The 20,508-nt window shown below is 34.8% G+C and overlaps 1 protein-coding gene across 4 annotated transcripts in view; it reads left to right on the top strand.

Moving 5' to 3' along the window:
• Positions 1–3,716: 3,716 nt before the first annotated feature.
• CWC27 (CWC27 spliceosome associated cyclophilin) overlaps positions 3,717–20,508 on the top strand; it is a gene marked incomplete at both ends in the record, with an annotated part of 152,737 nt that continues 135,945 nt past the window's right edge. For all 4 annotated transcript variants that reach the window (XM_084233276.1, XM_084233279.1, XM_084233277.1 and 1 more), the window contains 7 exons: positions 3,717–3,758; positions 7,343–7,439; positions 11,824–11,936; positions 14,035–14,178; positions 15,557–15,655; positions 16,225–16,328; positions 18,201–18,270. In XM_084233276.1, coding sequence (XP_084089402.1) covers positions 3,717–3,758; positions 7,343–7,439; positions 11,824–11,936; positions 14,035–14,178; positions 15,557–15,655; positions 16,225–16,328; positions 18,201–18,270 — 669 coding nt within the window. The remainder of the gene's footprint in view (positions 3,759–7,342; positions 7,440–11,823; positions 11,937–14,034; positions 14,179–15,556; positions 15,656–16,224; positions 16,329–18,200; positions 18,271–20,508) is intronic.

The raw sequence follows: 20,508 nt of genomic DNA, 5'->3' as shown, positions 1-20,508 counted from the left end.
ATTCATTTCATTGTATTATATAATGGTGTAAGCTTCACACAATGTATGTAAAAACAGCTGAAGTAGGTGACTATTAAATAGACTGGGCTGATTTTCATTTGTAGAAAACAGCCTCCTTTCTTCATAGTTATACCTTGCGATGTAACTTGGGCCTTCCAAGAAAAGCAATGCTGAATCCATACACACATTACACCTAAAATGATAAGAGCATAACATAATACTAGTCCTTGATGATTATCTGAAAAGGTTTCTGCTGGAGCTATTTTCCTTTAATGCTCTGAATCAATTATCTAAGAAATTACCTTAACATTTTCTGTATCTATATTTTCTAAGAAAGCTTGCATTGTATTTTAATAGTGCTGTCATGCCTATTACCTCGATTTTGGTTGGGTTTAAAGTTTATGTCTTGTCATCGAGTTTAATGGCACAATTTAATATCACTACACTTTCAAGCATTATTTTGAATTGGAAGAAGGTTAATATCAGTAACACTGCCAGAGGTTTAAGGGAATTTCCGAAGGGGCTTAAAAATCAATCTTATTGTCTTTCTTAAGCAGGTCATTTTCTCACTTTTATTCTCTTTCATTACCACACTGAGGTTTTATGAAGAAGGCACAGACTGTGACACTGTGTGCCTCAGAATGTCTGTAACATGTCAAATGTTTGCTCAAGTAAGAAAATCAAGAGTGATAACAAGTCAACTTTGGATGCAACTATGTTGCATCACCAGAGCAGATTTCACCAACTAGGATGCCTAGGCAATCTTCTATGCAGACTGACCATTCAGTCTGCCTACCCCTTACATGCTGATATTAACTCAGGCTTCAACTACAGGCAATCACATTCTACATACTCCACTTAAGCAAAGTCATCCACTCCCATGGCCTTAATTCCTATAATGTTAACTATGACATATGTGGGTGACATCCAAATTATTGTCTTTGGCTTTGTCTTCTTTTCTGAGCTACAAATTTTATCTCTGTCTACCAGATAGTTTTACAATTTTATATCTGACTACACCTCAACATATGCCCCAAACTATAGCCATCATCCCCCTAGAAAAGGTTTCTTTTCCGATGTTATCTAATAGTGATAGCCAGGAATACTTCATTTCCTCTATTACCCTAGCACACTGAATCAATCACTGATTCCTAGTGATTTTACCACCAAAAATATATCTTCAGTCTATCTACTTTTCTACTTTCCTACTGAGACCACACCTAAGGCATCTTCAGAACTCACCAGAATTTCTCCTAACTGGTTACTCTGCCTCCAAACCAGCTCCCCTCCAACCTACTATGTAGCCAGAACATGCTTTCCAAAAACATGCTTTTCCAAATCTGTTGAAAAACCCTTAAATGGCTTCCTATTGTCTTAGGAAAACATCCAAACTTTTTGCTATGATTTATGAGGTCCCGTAAGAGGTTCCTGAAGGTAAGAAAACTACCTTGTAAATTATACCATAACATGACAAAATGTATAACTACATGGTCTAAAGGAGTTAAACTGATCTGTTCTTACTAGCTGTCACATAATAAGCAAACCACTTGATTTCTCTGTCCTTCAGTATCCTCTCTTGCAAGATGGAAATATTAATGCCTACTTCAGTGTAGGCAGCACAAAATAAAATACAATGTTTGATACAGTGGCTGACACATAGTAAATGCCTAGTAAAAGATTAGCTACTATTATCTCTTTTGTTAATTTCTTTCTTTTCTTCCACTAGTACTGAGTTTCATCCATGACACACATAGGTCACTCCCTCTTCCTTTATTCAATCCCTATCACCAGAACTCAACCTTCTACCACCCCATTTTGCTTCAGTCCTTCAGGTTTCATCCTAAATGAGACACCCTCTGGAAAGCCTTTCCTGTTTCCTGTTAGGTGCCCTGATGATGTACTCCTGAAGGCTTTGTTTTCCCTGTTAAACACTTGCTTGATTTTCTGATACTTTCTCTTCACTGCTGAACTGTAAGTTCTGTGTGATGAGCTACTGTCTTGCTCACCACTGTATTCTCAACAGGCACACAATGGACACCTAATAAAGTTATGCATATGAACAAGTGTATCTTTTCTCTCTCACAATTCCATTTGTGTTCCTTCCCAAACTGCAGCGGGTAGAAAAGCACAACTTTCCCATAACAGTTACCTGTAAAATATGATTCCGAAGTTCAGAAACGGCTGCCACAGAACAAATGTGGTCAAGTAATACTGGAAGGACAGGTTAAAGCAAAGTAATGATTTCTGAACCATGGCACATGTCAATCTTTGCTACACATAAGTGCACTGTGAAATCTCCCAGTTGTGGGCATGTGAGTGTGTGTGTGTGCGTGTATTTCTCAAACTATCTCCTGTAACCAGTATTGTGCAGAACACTTGGTGGCAAGCCTGGTTTTAAGGAGATGCCTTCTACACCAGAACTTCCACAGAAACTGGTGATGGTAGAGGGGAAATCTATGAAGCACTTAATTTCGCGAGGGTGACTTTTTAGGTCGGTACCCTTTGGACACAGAATTTGCGAGCTGGCAGGAACGATCGACATAAATCAGCGAAGCTCATTCTTTTACAGATGCAGAAACTGGGGCCCAAAGGGCGAAGCGACGGGTCCCAGGCTGCACAGCAACTACACACAACAGCAAGAGCGAGAAACAGAATCCCAAGCGCCCATTTCGTACCCGCGACTTCCTCTCTGAACAATGCCTATGGCTCCTCGGGCTGGTCAAGAGTTCCCCCTGCAAATTTCATTTTTAAGCCTTATCAAAGTCAAGCTCAATTTTTCTTGGCACCCGCCCTAGGCCTACAGTTAATGTCGCTCTCCTTTCACCGCCCAAGAAAAGACACACTTTCCCTGAAATGCCAACGAGTGCCGCTCAGGCTTAGCCAGGGCGGGCGCGATAGTTCCTTTCTTTCCTCCAGAGTTTATTTTTCAAGCTTAAACTTTTTTCATGGAAACCAAACAAGAGTATGAATTTCAACGCCGCCGCCTAAATCCCCACAGACGCGCCTTCCCACCCCGGCGCGCCCGGACCTCCCCAAGCCGCCTCTCGCGTTTTCTCCCGGACGTCGGCACCCAGCCGTTGAGTCTTCACCTGGGACTGCCATGGCGCTGGTAAGAGGGGTCGCCGGAGCCCTAAGCTTTTGAGAGCGCACTTGCTTCCCGCCGGCAGCGAGGACCCCGCACTGCGAGAGCGGCCTCTTCCTCTCACCCGCGCCGCGGGCTCTTGGTGACAGTAGAAGGCCCCGTAAGTCTCTGGCGACTGCGGAACCAAGCAGCCGGCGGTGCAGTTTCCGGAGGAGGCTTATTGCAGTCACACACGGCTTGAACCATTACTGTGAAGCCTCGGGGGATGAGGGAGAGTGGCACGCTCGTGCCATGAAATATACAACACCCGTACATACTGATTGTTCTTTTAACCATTTTAATTCATATTAAATTAATCTATAGGCGTTTAACAACCTTTTCTTTTTTCTTGGAGGACATTGGAACCCCCCTTTGTAGGTTTAGCGGTGCTCGGGTCCGGACCAACATGGAAGCGTTCGTGAGGGGCTCGCTTTGGGAAAAGTAGTAATTGGTGTCGCTGTCTTGCGGGATAGTGACGGAGTGGAGATTTCTGCGACCCGCCACAAGGAAGCGTATACGGATAGGTGGGCAGCTTTAGTGATCGGGCTTCCGGTCTCACCCCTAGGTAGGAGCTGAGTTCTGAGCACTGACCAGCATGAGCAACATCTACATCCAGGAGCCTCCCACCAACGGGAAGGTGAGAACCTTCATTAGGGTATCTGGGCTCCCCAAACTGAGGCCTGCCCGAATTCACTGATCTTGGCATTGGAAGAGATCCCAACAAGTCCTATCCTTGCTCCTGCCTCTGAACAGGATGGCATCGAAAACTATTGACACTTCTCAGCGTGTACTTGAAAAAGTAATCGAGTGAAGATTTCTCCATCTGTTGGCCTTCTGGTCCTGTTTCCTGACTCAGCCTAACTTATGTAGGCGTTTTCTAGGTTCTTAGGGTAGAAACAAACAAACAAACCTAAGTACATTTAAAAGTTTAACATTTTTTGCTTAACTTGGAGATCCCTCTTCCTCCTTTCTACAATCATTTACTGAGTGCCTGCTAGGTAGTGGACAATACTAGGCATTGGAGATACAAAGATGGATGGGTAAGGCCAGTAATTTCTCTGGAAGAATTTGTGGTTTAGTTTAGGAGAAAGGCAGGTAAAGAAAAACTTCAGGTCTGGTAGGCGCCCTTTTAAAGGAAGGCGTGTATTACTGTGGTTGTACTGAGACGTTAATAACTGGGGAAAAGTAGGATGAAGCTTCACAAAGGAGTTAGCTTTCAGCTGGTCTTAAAACATGAGATGATTGTGAAAAAGTGGGGAGTGGGAAATGTTGCCACTTTAGAATGGAGAGTGACTACCTGATTGATGGTTGGGTATGTCAATTCCTGTCCAAGGTGTTTATATGCAGGATGAGATAGAGGAATCAGTAGTGGGCTAGGTAGCACCTTTGTTCTTGAACTGAGAACCTAGTTTCGTTCACATATAAAACATGATGAATCAGCATAATAAAGAAAACAGTGGGACTGAAATTGTATTGTTGAAATAGGATTAACTAAATTTACATCAGATACAATTCTGTTGCATGACCCTTTCACGAAGTATGCAATCCCTTGTTGATTGATACCGGTAATATAATGAGGGTAGTTTGAAAATATAAATATTAAAACTGTAAGAAAGAAGCCTGACTGAACAGGAAATTTATCATTTAACACATACTTACTTACTGAGCAGGTATCACATTCCAGGCTGTCTGCTAGGTTTTAAGGGTACAATGGAAAGAAAAGTCAGCATTGTCCCTATTTTATTTGAGTGAAATACACTGATCAAATAATCACGTAGATAAGTGTATGCAAATTGTGATGAATACTGTCTTTCATCTAAACATACTTGGGCTGAGGGAGAACATCAGGCTTGGTTCTTGAGATTTTTTTCCAACATAAGACTGATTGAAGACACTGAAGCTTCAAAGTTATGTGCTGGAGAGGACATGAAAGTAGTTCAGTACTACATGTATTTAAATATACAAATTTTGCATGTGTGTTCTCTAAGCCCTTAGCTTCCTTCCTGCCCTCCCTTTTTTTCTCATTTGCTTATAGGGATAGAGACTTAAAACTGTTTAGAGATAATTGCCTTGGAGTTGTAAGGTTTCCTTTAACAACAGTGCTTTATTTCAGGTAGACAGGTGATTAATTAGGACAGGCTACTGTCTTTTTAGCTACATTGTATTATTAGGATTGGGATGTATTATCTCCCCTCATGGCAAATCAGAAGATGCTACAGAGTGTTGTTTTAGATATAATTAGAGGTGGAAGGAGTTACTCAACCCATAATTATTTGCATCCTAAATATTTATCTCTCAGGAGAGTGAGAATCCAATTTATCACCATCCAATATGGGGTATCTCTTGAGGGTTTTGTTTCAAGCCAAGCCAAGTTGGAAGACCTTTTTCAAGTGTAGCCAATATGTGATTGATTGCCTTTGACTTAGATACTGTTTTCTTTCAAATCATCTATGACTGTGGTAACCTGGGAATTACTTTTAAGACCCGTGGCAGGGCCCTCAAGCTGATGAACTATTTTTCTAGAATAGTGTGAAACTTATGGAGAACTTTGTGTCAGCAGTAGAGTGTATAGACAAAGCATTGACTTTGCAGCCAGTCAGCCATTAGCCTAATTTGTTCATTGCATTACCGTAGATAAAGTTACTTTATCTAAGTCTCATTCTTTATAATTGAATGGGAGTAATGATAACTCCTTATACATGAGGATTAAATGAGATGACATATATAAAATGTCTGGCACAGAAACAGTGGAAGGCACTCAACACATGTTCCCTTCTTTCTGTAAAGGAAGTGTAATGAATATAGAAAATTATGCGTATTTACATATCTAGTACCTTTATATTTCTGTAAAGGTAAAGGAAACCATTTTATGAGATTTATTTATTTTTAATAGGAGGAAACTATTTTCAATGTTACCACAGTAAAGATATTTTCACCTCCTCTGCCTCCATGCTCACTGAAAAAGAGAACTAAGTAGCCAGTAAAAAGCCCAAAATTCATCAATATTAAATTTTGCCTATATAATTTGGGTTTTTGAAAGAGAAATTGAAAGGCAGTTGTAACAAAAGTGCTCTGGATGTGGAGGAAGCAGAGGATTGTTGCTATTCCTGCTTTGCCATTAAGTAGCTCTCTGACATGGGAAAATTTACTTCCATGAGACCTCTCTATAAGATGGTTGCTTACTTGAATGATTTTTAAACTTCATTCCAATTTCGAAAATTTATGTAAATTAGATAAAGGAATTTTGGCAAATGTATAGAGACAGAAAGTAGATTAGTGGTAGCCAGTGGAGAAGAGTTGAAGGAAATGGGGAGTGTGAGTTAGATACAGACTTCAAGTAAGAATCAGTCTTTTTAAAAAAAAAAAAATCATACTGCATACTCTTTATTTGTGAGAACATTTTACATGACTGTAATCACTGACCATTGATCATTTTTTGACATTGATACACTTTGGCTTACTGGATGAGAAAATGTGATACTGGAGAAGCTGGACCCAACCTGTGCTACAGAGTTCAAATTTAGAGTCTAACGTTCTTTTTTGGTTATTTGTGGTTTTTAATAAGACAATTAAAATGATGTTTTTTACTTTGGATTCATTAGGGTTTTGGTTGTTTTAATATGATAGGTTCTATCTTCATGAGCTGGTGGAAGGAGAATCATCTTCATGAGCTGGTAGAAAGAGAATCAAAAGATTCCATTTATTATACGTAGTTTAGAATATACCGCTTTAGTAAGGAGACAACAAAGAATTAGATTTAAGAATGTTGCTTTATAAATGAGAAAGATCATGATTTTTAAATGAGAAAGTATATATAAAAAGGTAATTGTAAAATTGTCCTGTAGTTTCAAAATTTCATGGGTTTATTGTTCTTTAGTTTCTTAATTTGTTACAAATTTATTGAATGTAATATAGTGGGAAACTTTCTTAATTAAAACAAGTTAAATTATTGATTTTTTTTAAGTGAATGAGGTTTTTTGATGAAAAAGGCATATGCTATTTTTCTTATTTTTCTAAATTAGTTTTGAAAATGTTATTTGAAAAATATGAATATACAAATGTGGTGAATATTTGAAAATTTTTGAGTATACAACAAAAGCCAAGAGAAGTTTCTAATTTTTATTTTAAAATTGAAAACTCATTAGAGGATGCTTCAAGCACTTCCCCTGAATATATATCAGAATGATACCTTAATATAATGATGTAATATTTTTTCTACAGGTTTTATTGAAAACGACAGCTGGAGATATTGACATAGAGTTGTGGTCAAAAGAAGCACCTAAAGCTTGCAGAAATTTTATTCAACTTTGTTTAGAAGGTAATCATGCCTAAGTTTTATTCTGTAGGATACATTTTGTAAATTTAAATATAAATGGCAGTGTATTTTTTTCATAACACTGAAGACATGCTAACTTAGGTAATAAGTGATAGAAGTTGATATGAGGTTAAGGTGTTAAGCTATGTGTAAAGAAATGGTGACAGCCGATAAAAATTTCTCCTGAAATGAATCTATGTAACTTTAATGGAGAAATTTATTATCAAATAATCTTTTATCATTTTTGCTTGGTTCTCTTTGCTATTTCCCACTTTCTTTCATCCTCTAACTGTGGGTATTGCCTAAGTTTGGCTCTAGTTCTCTACTGTCTTCACTTTTCAGTTGTTACTCTCATCCCAGTGATGGGAGTATTTATAACTTACACATCTAGCCATTTCATCTGTTCTTAAACTCAATTTATATATCTCATTGCCCAGTGGACTTTTCTACTCAAATCTTCTGCCATCGACTGTGATGAAACCATTGTAAAGTCAAATTTACCCGCTTATTTCCTAGACTGTTTTAACTTTCTTCCACATCATTGTAATTGACTTTACCTTTTTATTTATTTTTATGGTATTTGAATCCTCAGACATCTTGGCTTTCTAACTTTCCAGCTTTATTTTTTATTCCCCTAAATAACCACATGGTTTCAGTTCAGCTTTACCTTTATTTTTTGAGCAGTTCTTTCCCATTTTCACTTTCATACATATCCTGTCTTTTTTGGAAATACTTTCTCTTTTCTTCTTTACTGTTCAAGCCTATATATTTTTAAATGTCTTCAAAATTCCACTTTCTTCATGAAGTCTTCCATCTAGCCTTCAATGATGGTCAATATCTATATGTCTATGGTGTTTTTTAGATTGCAGCATAAAGTGACTATTTTTTCTTTTTTTTTTTTAATTTTTAAATTTATTTATTTATTATTTATACAAGCACTGGGTACAGTCAGAAGCGCGGGAAGGTGAGAGAATTCACCAGAGCCAGAGCAGGGAGCAGAGCAGGCAGAAGGACCGAAGTACACTGCTGAGGGGAGCAGCAGGTGGCAGGAGAGGTCTGCGCACCATGTGGGACCCTCCTCCGGTGGCCACGGAGCAGCCAGGGATCGAACTGGCGATCAAACTGGCGCTGCAGAGGCTGCGGGCAGCTTCGCAACCCAGCGCTCAACCGCTGCGCCACCAGGGAGGCCCTATTTTTTCTTTTTTTCAAGCTTTATAGAATTAAATCCACTTGAGTGTTTTACTATATTCCTTTAGGAACTAAATAGTCCAAACATTTTTATAACTTGTTGGCTTTTAGACTACATTGTATATGGTTTTAAATATCTCCATTGGTGGCAACTCTCTGTCCTTCTAAAATATATCTGAGCTTATAAACTTTACAGACAAGTTTAATTGGTAGCAGAAAACAAGTTTTGGTCAAAAGCAAGGTTGAAAGAGAATCCAAAATAAACAGTAGAAGGGTACAGGAAGAACTCTCCTAGTAGATAATCAGACAAATAGATACTTACCATTGAAAGATTGAAGAAAGAAAAAAACCTAGGCAGAAAAAAAAAAACCAATACCTTCCAAAAAAGAAAAAGAGAAAAGACATCTGCAAAGACCATTATTAATAATTGCTATTGCAGGCAGGAAGGAAAGTGAGTCAGATAGGTAGTTCGGTTAGAGAAGCTTCAAATAACTGTCAACAGAGCTGAGAAACACATTAGACAAAAGTCAGAGTTGTTTCTGGAAAGAAGTTTTGAAGAATCAAAGACTTACGTTTTATAGGAAAAGAGTGAAAGTATAAAAACATTAGAAAGAATGAATGGCAAATAACAATCCATGACCAGGTGAATGGAAGAAACAGAAAACATCTGGTTATAATATGACAATGAAGAAGAAATAAGATTCTTAAGTTAGATAATGATGAAAGTTAATTACTACAACAATTCCCCCCTAATTATGAGAACACAAGAAGGAAGAAAAAAGAAAGAATATAGGAAGTAACTAAAGCAGTTCTCTTACTTGAACAGGTGAGAGATATAATTATTATTATAAAGGTGAGAAGAAGCCAGAGAAGACTAATTTAAGTAAGAATCATTTAAATAAGTTACACCATGAATAATGTCAAGAATTAAAAATATAATTCAGAGAAACCTGTTTAATTCTTTGAGTCTAAGGTTTAAGCAAGTCTTGCAATTTCTAGCTCTTTTTTAGTTTTATATTTTGTATTTTAAAGAGAAAGTCATGGTTTCCAGAATTAAAAAGCAATGAATGAAAATTAAAAAGCAAATGAATAAAAACAAAGTGGGAGCATAGACTTAGACATGGATCTCAACTAAAGTGGTGTTCATAGTTAAAGAGAAGTACTTAGTCTGTCCTTTCCCTCATTTCTAGAAGATAACTGAGTGTTATCAATCCTACTTCCCAGAGAATTCTTGAATCTGCATCTTAAGAAGTGTCATAGTCGTATTTTAACTCTTGGAACAACAGTCTCTGACTCTCTCTCTCTGGCTGACCTCCCTCTCATCATGTGCTCAAATAATGTGACTCACTGCATATTATGGGCCTAAAGGATTATTTTCATTTTATGATATATATTGGGGTAGGTTTTATATTAAAATGTGAATGGATGTGTAGAATTTGAGTAAAGATAGTAACGTTTGACCTCACATTTGTGTTGAATTTGAAAATTTTTAGTTACTTCCACATTATTTTATTTAATCTTCAGAATATTTTGTATTATTAATTTAATAATGAAAAAATTGAGTTTAAGCAACCAAAAGGCACGAATTAGAACTCCTGAATGCTATGTGCAGTGATAGTCTAAATAAATGGTTATGTAGGGATATAGGATACTTTGTACAGTTTGTACAGTTTTTGTCTCTAACCAAGGAGATCTTGTCTGTACTGGGAAACTTATGAATATAATAGCTCAACAACTCTTCACTGGAAAAAAGACTGAACAAAAAAAATATCAATGATCTTCCTTTCTACTTCTTGCAATCTAGCCTATGTACTGGATACAGTTCTTAGATTACAGATTAGAAACAGATTTTTTAAAATATGGATTTTATATCCAGTTATATTTTGTAAATGCATTTCCCTAATGACTAGTAATGTTGGGAATATTTTTACATGGGTATTGACCATTGTTATTAACATAAACTATGATTTTCTTCCTACCACCCCCACCAAATTCTTTGCACATGCTTTGCCTCTCTGAGATGCTTTTACCTGCCCATTTTCTTTCTCTTCTATGAAGTCTCCTACTGATTGAAAGGTTCCAGATAATGAATACTGTTAAGAGCTCATCTGTGATTTCTCCTGTATGTTTATAACTTCCAAATGATATATTTTATATGAATAGTGTTAATTTCTTTCATTTTAGCAAACTTACCAAGAGACTAATTGGACTCAATTATCTATTACGTTTATTATTTCTTTTATTTGTTGAAAGTTTTTTTAAGGAAGATACATTTATGGAGCTAGATCTGTAATGAATAATTTGATGTATTTTGTGTCTGGATATTGCATAAAATTATTGTACATGGGGAGAAGAGGAGGAATTAGGAAATAGGTATTTGTTTCTACCAGGTTTTCTCAACCTCAGCACTGTTGACATTTTGGGCTAGTATTTTTTTGTTATGGGGTTGTCCTGTCCAGTATCTCTGGCTTCTGGTCACCATATGCCAGTAGCACCTCCTACATGTGACCACCAAATACTTCCAGACAATGATAAGTGTCATTAGGGAACAAAATTACCACTCCTCTTTCCCAGTTGAGAATCCTTGACCAAAATCAAAATTCTCTAATTTTTATTTGGAAATTGTAATCAGTGTTTGAGAGAATCCTGGAAACAAATACAACAATTATGGGTTATGTAGAAGTTGTACTATGTTGAGTACATATTTTATAATAAAAGGAAAGTAAAGGTTTTGGTTTAGTAGGCTAAAAACTCTGGGGGAGGGCCTCCCCGGTGGCGCAGTGGTTGAGTGCTGGGTTGCGAAGCTGCCCGCGGCCTCTGCGGCGCCGGTTCCATCCCTGGCTGCTCCCCGGCCACCGGAGGAGGGTCCCGCATGGCGCGCAGACCTCTCCTGCCGCCCGCTGCTCCCCTCAGCAGTGTCCTTCGGTCCTTCTGCCTGCTCTGCTCCCTGCTCTGGCTCTGGTGAATTCTCTCACCCTCCCGCGCTCCTGACTGTACCCAGTGCATGTATAAACAAAAACAGACAAACAAACAAATAAATAAATAAAAAACATGCCTCTATAAAAAAAAAATTAAAAAAAAAAAAGGTAAAAAAAAAAACAAAACTCTGGGGGAAAGTCTTGTGATTTTAGTTCCATTAATTTTGAAACTTATATACTTCATTTTAGACCTTGGTAAATTACTTTTAATTTTTTTCCAGAATATTATGACAACACCATTTTCCATAGAGTTGTACCTGGCTTTATAGTCCAAGGGGGAGACCCTACTGGCACAGGGACTGGTGGAGAGTCTATCTATGGAGCCCCATTCAAGGTGGGAATGATTTTTATTATTATTTGCAAGTCAGCTTGGGTTACTTAATCAAAAATGATTGTGTCTGCCCCCCCAAAAATAAAATGCATTTTACTCTAATGCACAGAAATCACACATTGAGGATTATATAGGTGTAAGAGCAGCAATTACCTTTTCAAACATTCTTTCTAAATTGTATTACTGCACACTTGGATGCTAGAATGAATTCAGGTGGAGCTAAAGATGGTAGGGAGGAAAGTGTGTTAAAAAAAAAAAAAAAGACTACATAGCATATATCCTGATATTTGACTGTATCTGATCCCTGCAACTCTGTAAATGTAAACCATTTTTAGAACTTTGCATATGCTAATCTATTTTTAAATACCTTATTCATCTTTGTATGGAATTTGTATTATTCTTCTTGGGCTACCATAACAAAAATACTATAACTAAAACAAAATAAACAACAGGAATTTATTTTTCATATTTCCGGAAGCTAGGAAGTTCAAGATCAAGTTCATGATCAGTTCTTATCCTGACTTGCAAATGGCTGCCTTCTTGCTGTATCTTCACAGGGTAGAATGAGAGAGCTCTGGTGTCTATTCCTTTTCTTATAAAGGACCTGTCCTGTGGAATTAGGACTTCTTCCTTATGACTTTATTTACCCTCATCTCCTTACAGGTCCTGTCTCTAAATACATTGGGGGTTAGAACTTCAGCATATGAATTTTGGGTATATACAATTCATTTGTTAGCAGAATTCATTCTAAATTATATACAATAGACCTTTAGAGCATTAAATGCAGGACATGAAAAGAAATCATAAGAGGAACAAAAAAAAAGCTACATAAAAAATGTTAGAAAAATGTATGAGTATTAATCAGGAATAAGTTAGTATTTTCTTAACCACCAATACAAATCTAAAATGAAAAAAAAAATTAATGTAATAGTTAAGATTATTAAGAATGACAACAGTGGGTTGAACTAAAAGATAAAAGTTGTATTTATATATTAATACCATGTTCTTTGGTAACATTAATAGCTCTTAACATACAGGAGTTTTAGAAGACTTCATGTTTGTGCTAATGGGATAGAGTATCTGGAGTTTCATTTAATCATTTACTGGGTCACTGTCTGATTCCTGAGAAAAATCTTGTAACTGTTTGCTTTAATTTCCTGATGATAAGAAAATATGGAATGGTTATGAAAAAGTTTCAATGTCACTGTTAGACTGTTTCAATTTTACCAAATTGAGATGTCTCATGATTTTTGAAACTTCCATCTAGTAAGAAGCATTCTTTTATTCTATTTAGTGTAACAGAGACAATTCCTTGCTAACTTGAGAATTTTGCTTTATTATGTTCAGGTAACACAATTATCTTGTCATTTTTTAATTAAATCATTTTAATATAGTACACAGATATGATAATATGAGTTCAAATTTTTGAATTTATTTATTAAAGAAAAATAACTTCCTCTCTGAAAAGCACTGATTACTTAATATGGTCATATTACAAATGAGTCCAGCAAGTCCAGAAAGACTTGTTCCTGCTCTTATGAAAACTGAAAAAATTCACAAAACAGTAAAAGCACATAACATAATTATAATAGATTCCTTGAATTAAAAAAGAAGAAACCAGTTGTTAAAATGGGCTAGTGAGGGGCAATGGTTGAAAACTGTAATCAATCAACTGTAATCAATTAATAATTTTATTAATTTTTTTTCCTTTTTTCTACTGTTATTTTTGTCCTCACGGTGGTTTTCTGAAGAATAATAGAAGGTTCTATTTGATGACTTTAAAGAATGGGAAAAATAAGGGAAAGACTTCAAAATTTATTTCCCTTTGAGTACCCTTCCTTTATGTATAAGTATACAGTATTCCACAAAATAGGCTAAACTTGTGGCTGAGTATGACTAGGATTTACGTATATGCCAGTGAAGTAAAGTTAAGTAGCACTGAAAGAATAATAAATATTGGATTTGAATTATACTTGAAAATGAGTTAATTAAAACTGAATTTTTTTTTTGTTAGAAGTTATATGGGACCTTGCTGGTTAGCTGAATAAAAGGGCCTTATAACTGAGGTCATTCACTAAATCCTTTCTTTATTATATTTCAGGATGAATTTCACTCACGGTTGCGTTTTAATAGGAGAGGACTGGTTGCCATGGCAAATGCTGGTCCGCATGATAACGGCAGTCAGTTTTTCTTTACCCTGGGTCGAGCTGATGAACTTAATAATAAGCACACCATCTTTGGAAAGGTTCGTGTCCAGTTATTTTGGTTTTTATGATGATATGATTAACTTGCCTAAGACTTGGCTTTACAAAAATATTCCTAGGATTTTTTTTTATTATTTTTAAAAATTGTGGAATGTTTTCCTATATAGTGAACTATGAGGGAACACACCTGTGCTCTTTTTAAGTTTTTCCCATAAGTCGTTGATTATGACTTTATTTTTTCTGAAATCATACTGATGTTATTAAACTATGTCACTGAGATATTGTTTTTACATTTTTTAGATAGATACTTAGGTAATAAAATTTAGTATTTTAGTATTTAAATATTAATGAGTTCCCTTAAGGTGGAAATTGTGTCAGCATTAAAACTTTAATGGAAATGCTGCTTTGAATAGTACCTTTTTAACCCATTTAATCCATTAAATGTCATATCAGGAAATGTACTTCCCATAGAATTTTCTTTAAATGGGAATTCTGAAGGTTTTCTTTTGTTGTTCTTCTCATGTTGTCTTGGCTTAACATCACTAGTCTATCAGCTCCCTCTGCTGGTCCAGTAGGGTTGGTTTCCCACATCCTAGGCAAAACTGGATTTTGTGATGATAATAGGAAAATAACAAACTTAGAACAATTGTAAAGCTGGTATTATTTTAAATTTTTTGAGAAACGTTGAATGAAAGGAGTCATGCTAAAATATGTAAAACAATATTGTTCCTTAATATTTCACAACCTAGTTAAGAAATAAATGTGTCTGCAAATTTGAGCCACTCCAGCATAGGTTGTTGTCTTATGTTTATAGAATTCTATGTTTTAAAAAAAAAATAAGAGCATGTAATCCAATGAGTTTTAGATTGCCATTCTGTACCACCATTTAGAACTGATACTATATAAATTATATAGAGACAGAGTATAGCTTAGTGTTAGAAGTCAGAAAACCATCACTACAAGCTTGGTAACTTCTTTGAATATCAATTTTCTTTGTAACTTCTTTGAAAATAATGATAGTACCTTTTAGATTGCTTGTGAGGATCAAGTACGATGATGTATGCAAAACACTCACTACATGGTTCTTCTTATTTGATTATTTTATCCTATTCTAAATTCTAAATTCGTTTATATTTGAATGAAAAATTGTCCTTTAGTAGGAGGTTACTAGACATTATATTTTAATAAAAACTGTTACTAGTATATTTTGCAAATTTCCCAAAAAACTAATTGAGGGGTTAAAGTCTATCTGTGATTTTTTTCTCTTAACATGAAGTTACTATTTGAGTATTTCATATACATGCTCTTATGTAAAGTGGGAAATCTCCTTTTATTTAAAAAAAATATTTTCAAAGCCCCCTCTTATTTAGAAGAGCAAATGCAATAATTTACAATTAAAGTTTCTCTTTTATTTGATAGGTTACAGGAGATACAGTATATAACATGCTACGACTAACAGAAGTAGACATTGATGATGAAGAAAGACCACGAAATCCACACAAAATAAAAAGTTGCGAGGTAGGAACATGCTTATTATGGGATACAATTCTTAAATTGTCATTTAAGAGAAATTGATTATTGATATTTTTAAACTGTTGGATGAAGACTGTCCTAAATATCACAACTCAGGCTTTATCTCTGTAATTTATTTAGGTTCTGATTAAGAATTATTTTTTATATCAGAGTTTTTGAAATACTCATAAGTGCAAGTTAGAGGAAGTAGGTTTATTTAGCTCAGTGAAGTAACTTCCTAGGTAATTTAAGTGTGGTCCGTCATTGAAAAAGCAAGATCTTTAAGAGCATATGATTTGGAGTTAGAATACCTGATTTGTCTAACTCTTACTGTATCAAGTTTTCTTGAATAGTTTTCTCTTGTGTAAATGTTTGTGCAATAGCATATAGGGTTATTGGGAGAATCTGAGGTCATGTAAGTGGTAGCACTTTATGTAGTATATTTCCTACTCTACTTGCTGTGGTTTTGTTGGAAAAAAAGAGAGAGACTAATGTAACTGCAGTTAAATATGGGTTTTAATTTTTTGTGACTTTAAAAAAGAGAATAATGTCCTTAAACTATTTTGTTTGTACAGGTTTTATTTAATCCTTTTGATGACATCATCCCAAGAGAAATAAAAAAACCAAAAAAAGAGAAATTGGAGGAGGAAGTAAAGAAATTGAAACCCAAAGGCACAAAGTAATCATAGTAGAAACATTTTTCTTCAGCTTGAATAGCAACGTTGATTCATTTATTTCAAGTTTATTTCCTTTAGAACACTTGTTACTAGTGAGGGAAGGGCCATTTGGGGCCAGAGAGAATATCAGTTTTTTTTCCAAATGTGCATTTTTTTTTAATATTCAAATATAGTATACAACTTAAACTTAAGCTAACATATGATATATGTTAATTAATATTTTGTCATTCTAGCAATTATTTTTTACTTGTTTTTCAATTAATATATGCTTACTGTAAAGAACTTATTAGGTAAAATATGAATAATATGATGACTGCTGGCTCCATAATTTAAACTTTTCACTTCTTTTTCTGCTGCTGTTAAAACTATTCTTATAAATATTTTTAAACAGAAAGCTGTTTCTGTATTCTGGATTATTTCGTGAAGATAGTTTTCCCAGTAGGAGAAGAACGCAGTGAACTAAGGTGGAGGCCTCTGGGTGCTTTGGTGGTGGGGGAACTATGGTGATGTAAAATAATGATACATCATAAATAAAAAATAAAACTAAAAAAAAGAGGCAGTTTTCCTAAAACTAGAAATTTCTTTTTAAAATGTCTCAATATTTTGTGAACAATATTCTTTAGATTATTAGTATTGCCTGTTTTGTTAAAATAGATATCAAAGAGTTGGATTTCAACTTGCTCTTTTACTGTATTGTAGCATCCATTTTGGGTATTTCATTGTACTTATAAATGTGAGATTCAGAAAGTTCTAAGTATAATCCTGCCTAATCACTTAATAAGAAGCAAAGCTTATTCACCTTTTTGAACTTCAGTTTCCTCATCTTGTAAAATGGAAATTATAGTAGGTACAACAGCTTTTTGTTATAAAGGTTAAATAAGAAGGGATATGCAAAAACAAGTAATAGTGTAGTGTATCAAACAATACATATTTGTTTCTTCCCTTAATATTCTACAGTATAAATAAGTCACATTGTTTTTATAAACTGTCAGATATGAGCCAGACACTTTAATAAGCAGTTGATGCCTTCTGTCAGAGTTTCTTCATAAGTAACTATATATTTAATTTCTTTTTATTCTTTGATTGATTTATTTTGACCAGTTAATCTCTGGCTGAAATATTGCTTTCATTATATTCAGTGAGAGTATTTCAACAGTACAGTTTGTTTTGACAATAAGTCCAAAGGTTGCAAGCATTTGTTTTTAATTCATATGAGGGTTGAAGCAGTAGCCATTGATTGCATCTATGGCTTTGAAAAAAAATTCTTTTATGCCAAATCTTTTACTTTTCTAATATTTGAGATAGTGTTTTAATAACTTATCTTTTTTAGGGGGATGTCTTTAGTCTGAAGGATAAAAGACAAATATAGTTCTTTTCCCTAAGGGCTATTTTTAAGTTTATTGCTTGTATTTTTTTTATCTGATAATTTTGTGTAACAATCCTTTTAAAATATTAAAACATATTTTGGCAGACACTAGATTAATTGTTTCCCATTTGTGGTGCTGGACTATATATTTACTAGTTTTTCAGAAATTTCCATTAGACTAACCAGTTTTTATAAGTATAAAATGCTTAATTATTTCTGTCATGCTTGACTTCACACATTTAATGGTAGTATTCAGGATGGATTTTTAATAAGTAGCTTATTCAATAAAGGAAACATCTGTGGTCTCAGGTCAAAACTTAAACATGCTGAAACCACAGATCCTTAATATGTTTCTGCTGAATACAAATTAATATAGTATATTGTTAAACAGTCAGAATGTCCTTTTTGTAAGTTCTGTTGTATGACTTTGAAAATAGGGTATTTATTTTTGTTTAACTTTTTCTTCCTAATTTTCTTTCATTCTTTTTTCCTTACTTTTTTTGATTAGAAATTTTAGTTTGCTTTCATTTGGAGAGGAAGCTGAGGAAGAAGAGGAGGAAGTAAATCGAGTTAGTCAGGTAAAACTAATTTACCGTTTTTTGAATTATAAAAAGCTGAGGGTCTATGTCATACTTATTTTCGTATCTCCTGCTATACCTGGTAAAGCACATTTTACATGGTACACATTCAGAAAGTATTCATTGGACAAATTTCATAAAATGACTTTTTTGTTTTTAAGATAATAGAATATTCATTACTGTTATGGTACTCAGAAAATGGGAGCTAGAAGACTGGACATTGTGAGACTAACCCAAAGAATAAATCTGATAATAAATCTTATATAAACTAGAAGCACCCTTTTTCCTTCTATGACATTTTATAATCCTCTCATATCCCACCTCTGGCCTGTACCCCAGTTTTTATATGCATAAATAAATAAATCTTTTAAAAAAAGAAAATTGTTGGCTTAGAGGAAAGGAAATCTCTCTAGAATGCGTGAGATAAATTCTAGGGAGAATCAGAATGGAGGGTGTATTTTGTTTATTTTGCTGTTGTACTAGTCTTCGGACTTTGAACACCCTCAAATACATTTTGCCTTTTGGGTTAAATGAAACTTTGGTAAGAAAAGGAAAGGGTAGCCTGAAATATTGGTGAAGTATAACCAGGAGAATGTATATTTTTCCAATTTTGTGTATGAATTTTAAATGCATTTAATATAACTAAAACCAAAGTCAGTAAGTGTCTTACAAAGACCAAGAGCAATTTGCAGTCTCAGTGGTTGAATGAAATTAAATATTTCTAAAAGGCTTGAAAATAATTGTTTCATTATTCACCTCCTTATCAAATTTCTTTTTTCAGTGACTCCATAGTGTTAAGCTTTATTCCAGAGCTGTTTAACTGATCACAAGTTAAAAATTGGTGAAGTCTGAATTGGAGCTGAGCTTTACATGAAAAGAGAAATAAGATAGAGTTGCCTCTGGTTTATGGATTATCAGTGTGGGATTACAGGCATTGCTTCCCCCCCACTCATTTATTCATGACAAGGTGCCTCTCCCACATGGATTAGCTTTCCTTCATTATTTATTTCAGTATCTTTCTACTACCTGATAAAATCTCTTTTAGAATAATAGAATTTTATAGCTCAAAGGGATCTAGTTCAATTTCCTTTCTTTATAGATGAGGAAACTGAGACTCTGGCTAAGTGACTTGCCAGACTGACTTCATTTCCTTTCTGATAGGATTGCATGATAGGGATGGCATAACAGCATATCTGGAGCTCAGGAAAGCACACTGTCAGCATCTCTCATGATGTGCTTGTGGACAGTGTGAGGAAATATGATCTGGGAGATAGTCCAATCAGATGGACTTATAACTGACTGGATACTTCTGCCCAAAGACTGCTTTGTTGTCAACCTGTGCTGATAATTTGAACTACTGAAATCAAATGTAATAGGAGTACATAAAAATTCTCTACATTATTTTAAATTATTTTAGTTTATTTAAAACTAGATATAAGAACAAACTGTAGATGAGTTGTTAAGAGTACCGTCTCTGGAATAGGGGACTTAACGTTCTTTACTTTTTTTTTTAATGTCACATTTGCAGTGACATATTTTGTTCAGTTCTGATATATTTACAAAAGATATGGACAAACTAGATGCATCCAGAGGAAGGGTGGGTCATGAGGAGGATAAGAATGATGCCAAAAACCATCTCCCATGGCGAATGCTTGAGGAACTGCATATATTTTGGAGAAGTAAAAAATTACGTGAAAATGCGGCCCTAGGCTTTAAATGTTTGAAGTTTTTATCTGAAAGATTCCTTCCTTTACACTGCTTTCTTAAATAATAATTCCTCTCATGAATAATAGCTTCATTTAAATATCTGTATTGATTTAACATTTACTCATGAATTCTTGTGTATAACTGAAATGCAGATGTCGGAAAATATTTTTCAAGTGAAAGCTTACAATCAGATAAGCAGTTTTCAGGAGGCAAGTTAAATGGGAGGTACATTATGAAAGTATTTCAGTAACTAGTTTTTAATACAGTTATTAAATTGTAACACATCCACTGTGATAAATATTGTGTTTTTCTCTCTACAAGATATATTAACATTTTTACCTTAAGTCTGAAATTTCTCACCCAGAAGAACTTATATTAGCCTAAATTGAAAAATATACCACTTTTGAGAATGAAGTAAGAATATTTTATCCTCTTCTTGCTTATCCTATGAAATTAAACTTTCCAGAAAGTTGGGAGGTGGGGTTGGGAGGTGCTGGTAGGCCATTTGCACAGAGGTTGTCAGAGGGGGAG

This window comes from Talpa europaea (genome assembly GCF_964194135.1).
Source record: "Talpa europaea genome assembly, chromosome: 5".
NCBI classification, from domain to species: Eukaryota; Metazoa; Chordata; class Mammalia; order Eulipotyphla; family Talpidae; genus Talpa; species Talpa europaea.
Note: the sequence above shows the minus strand (reverse complement) of the source record. Positions and strands in the feature narration are given on the sequence as shown.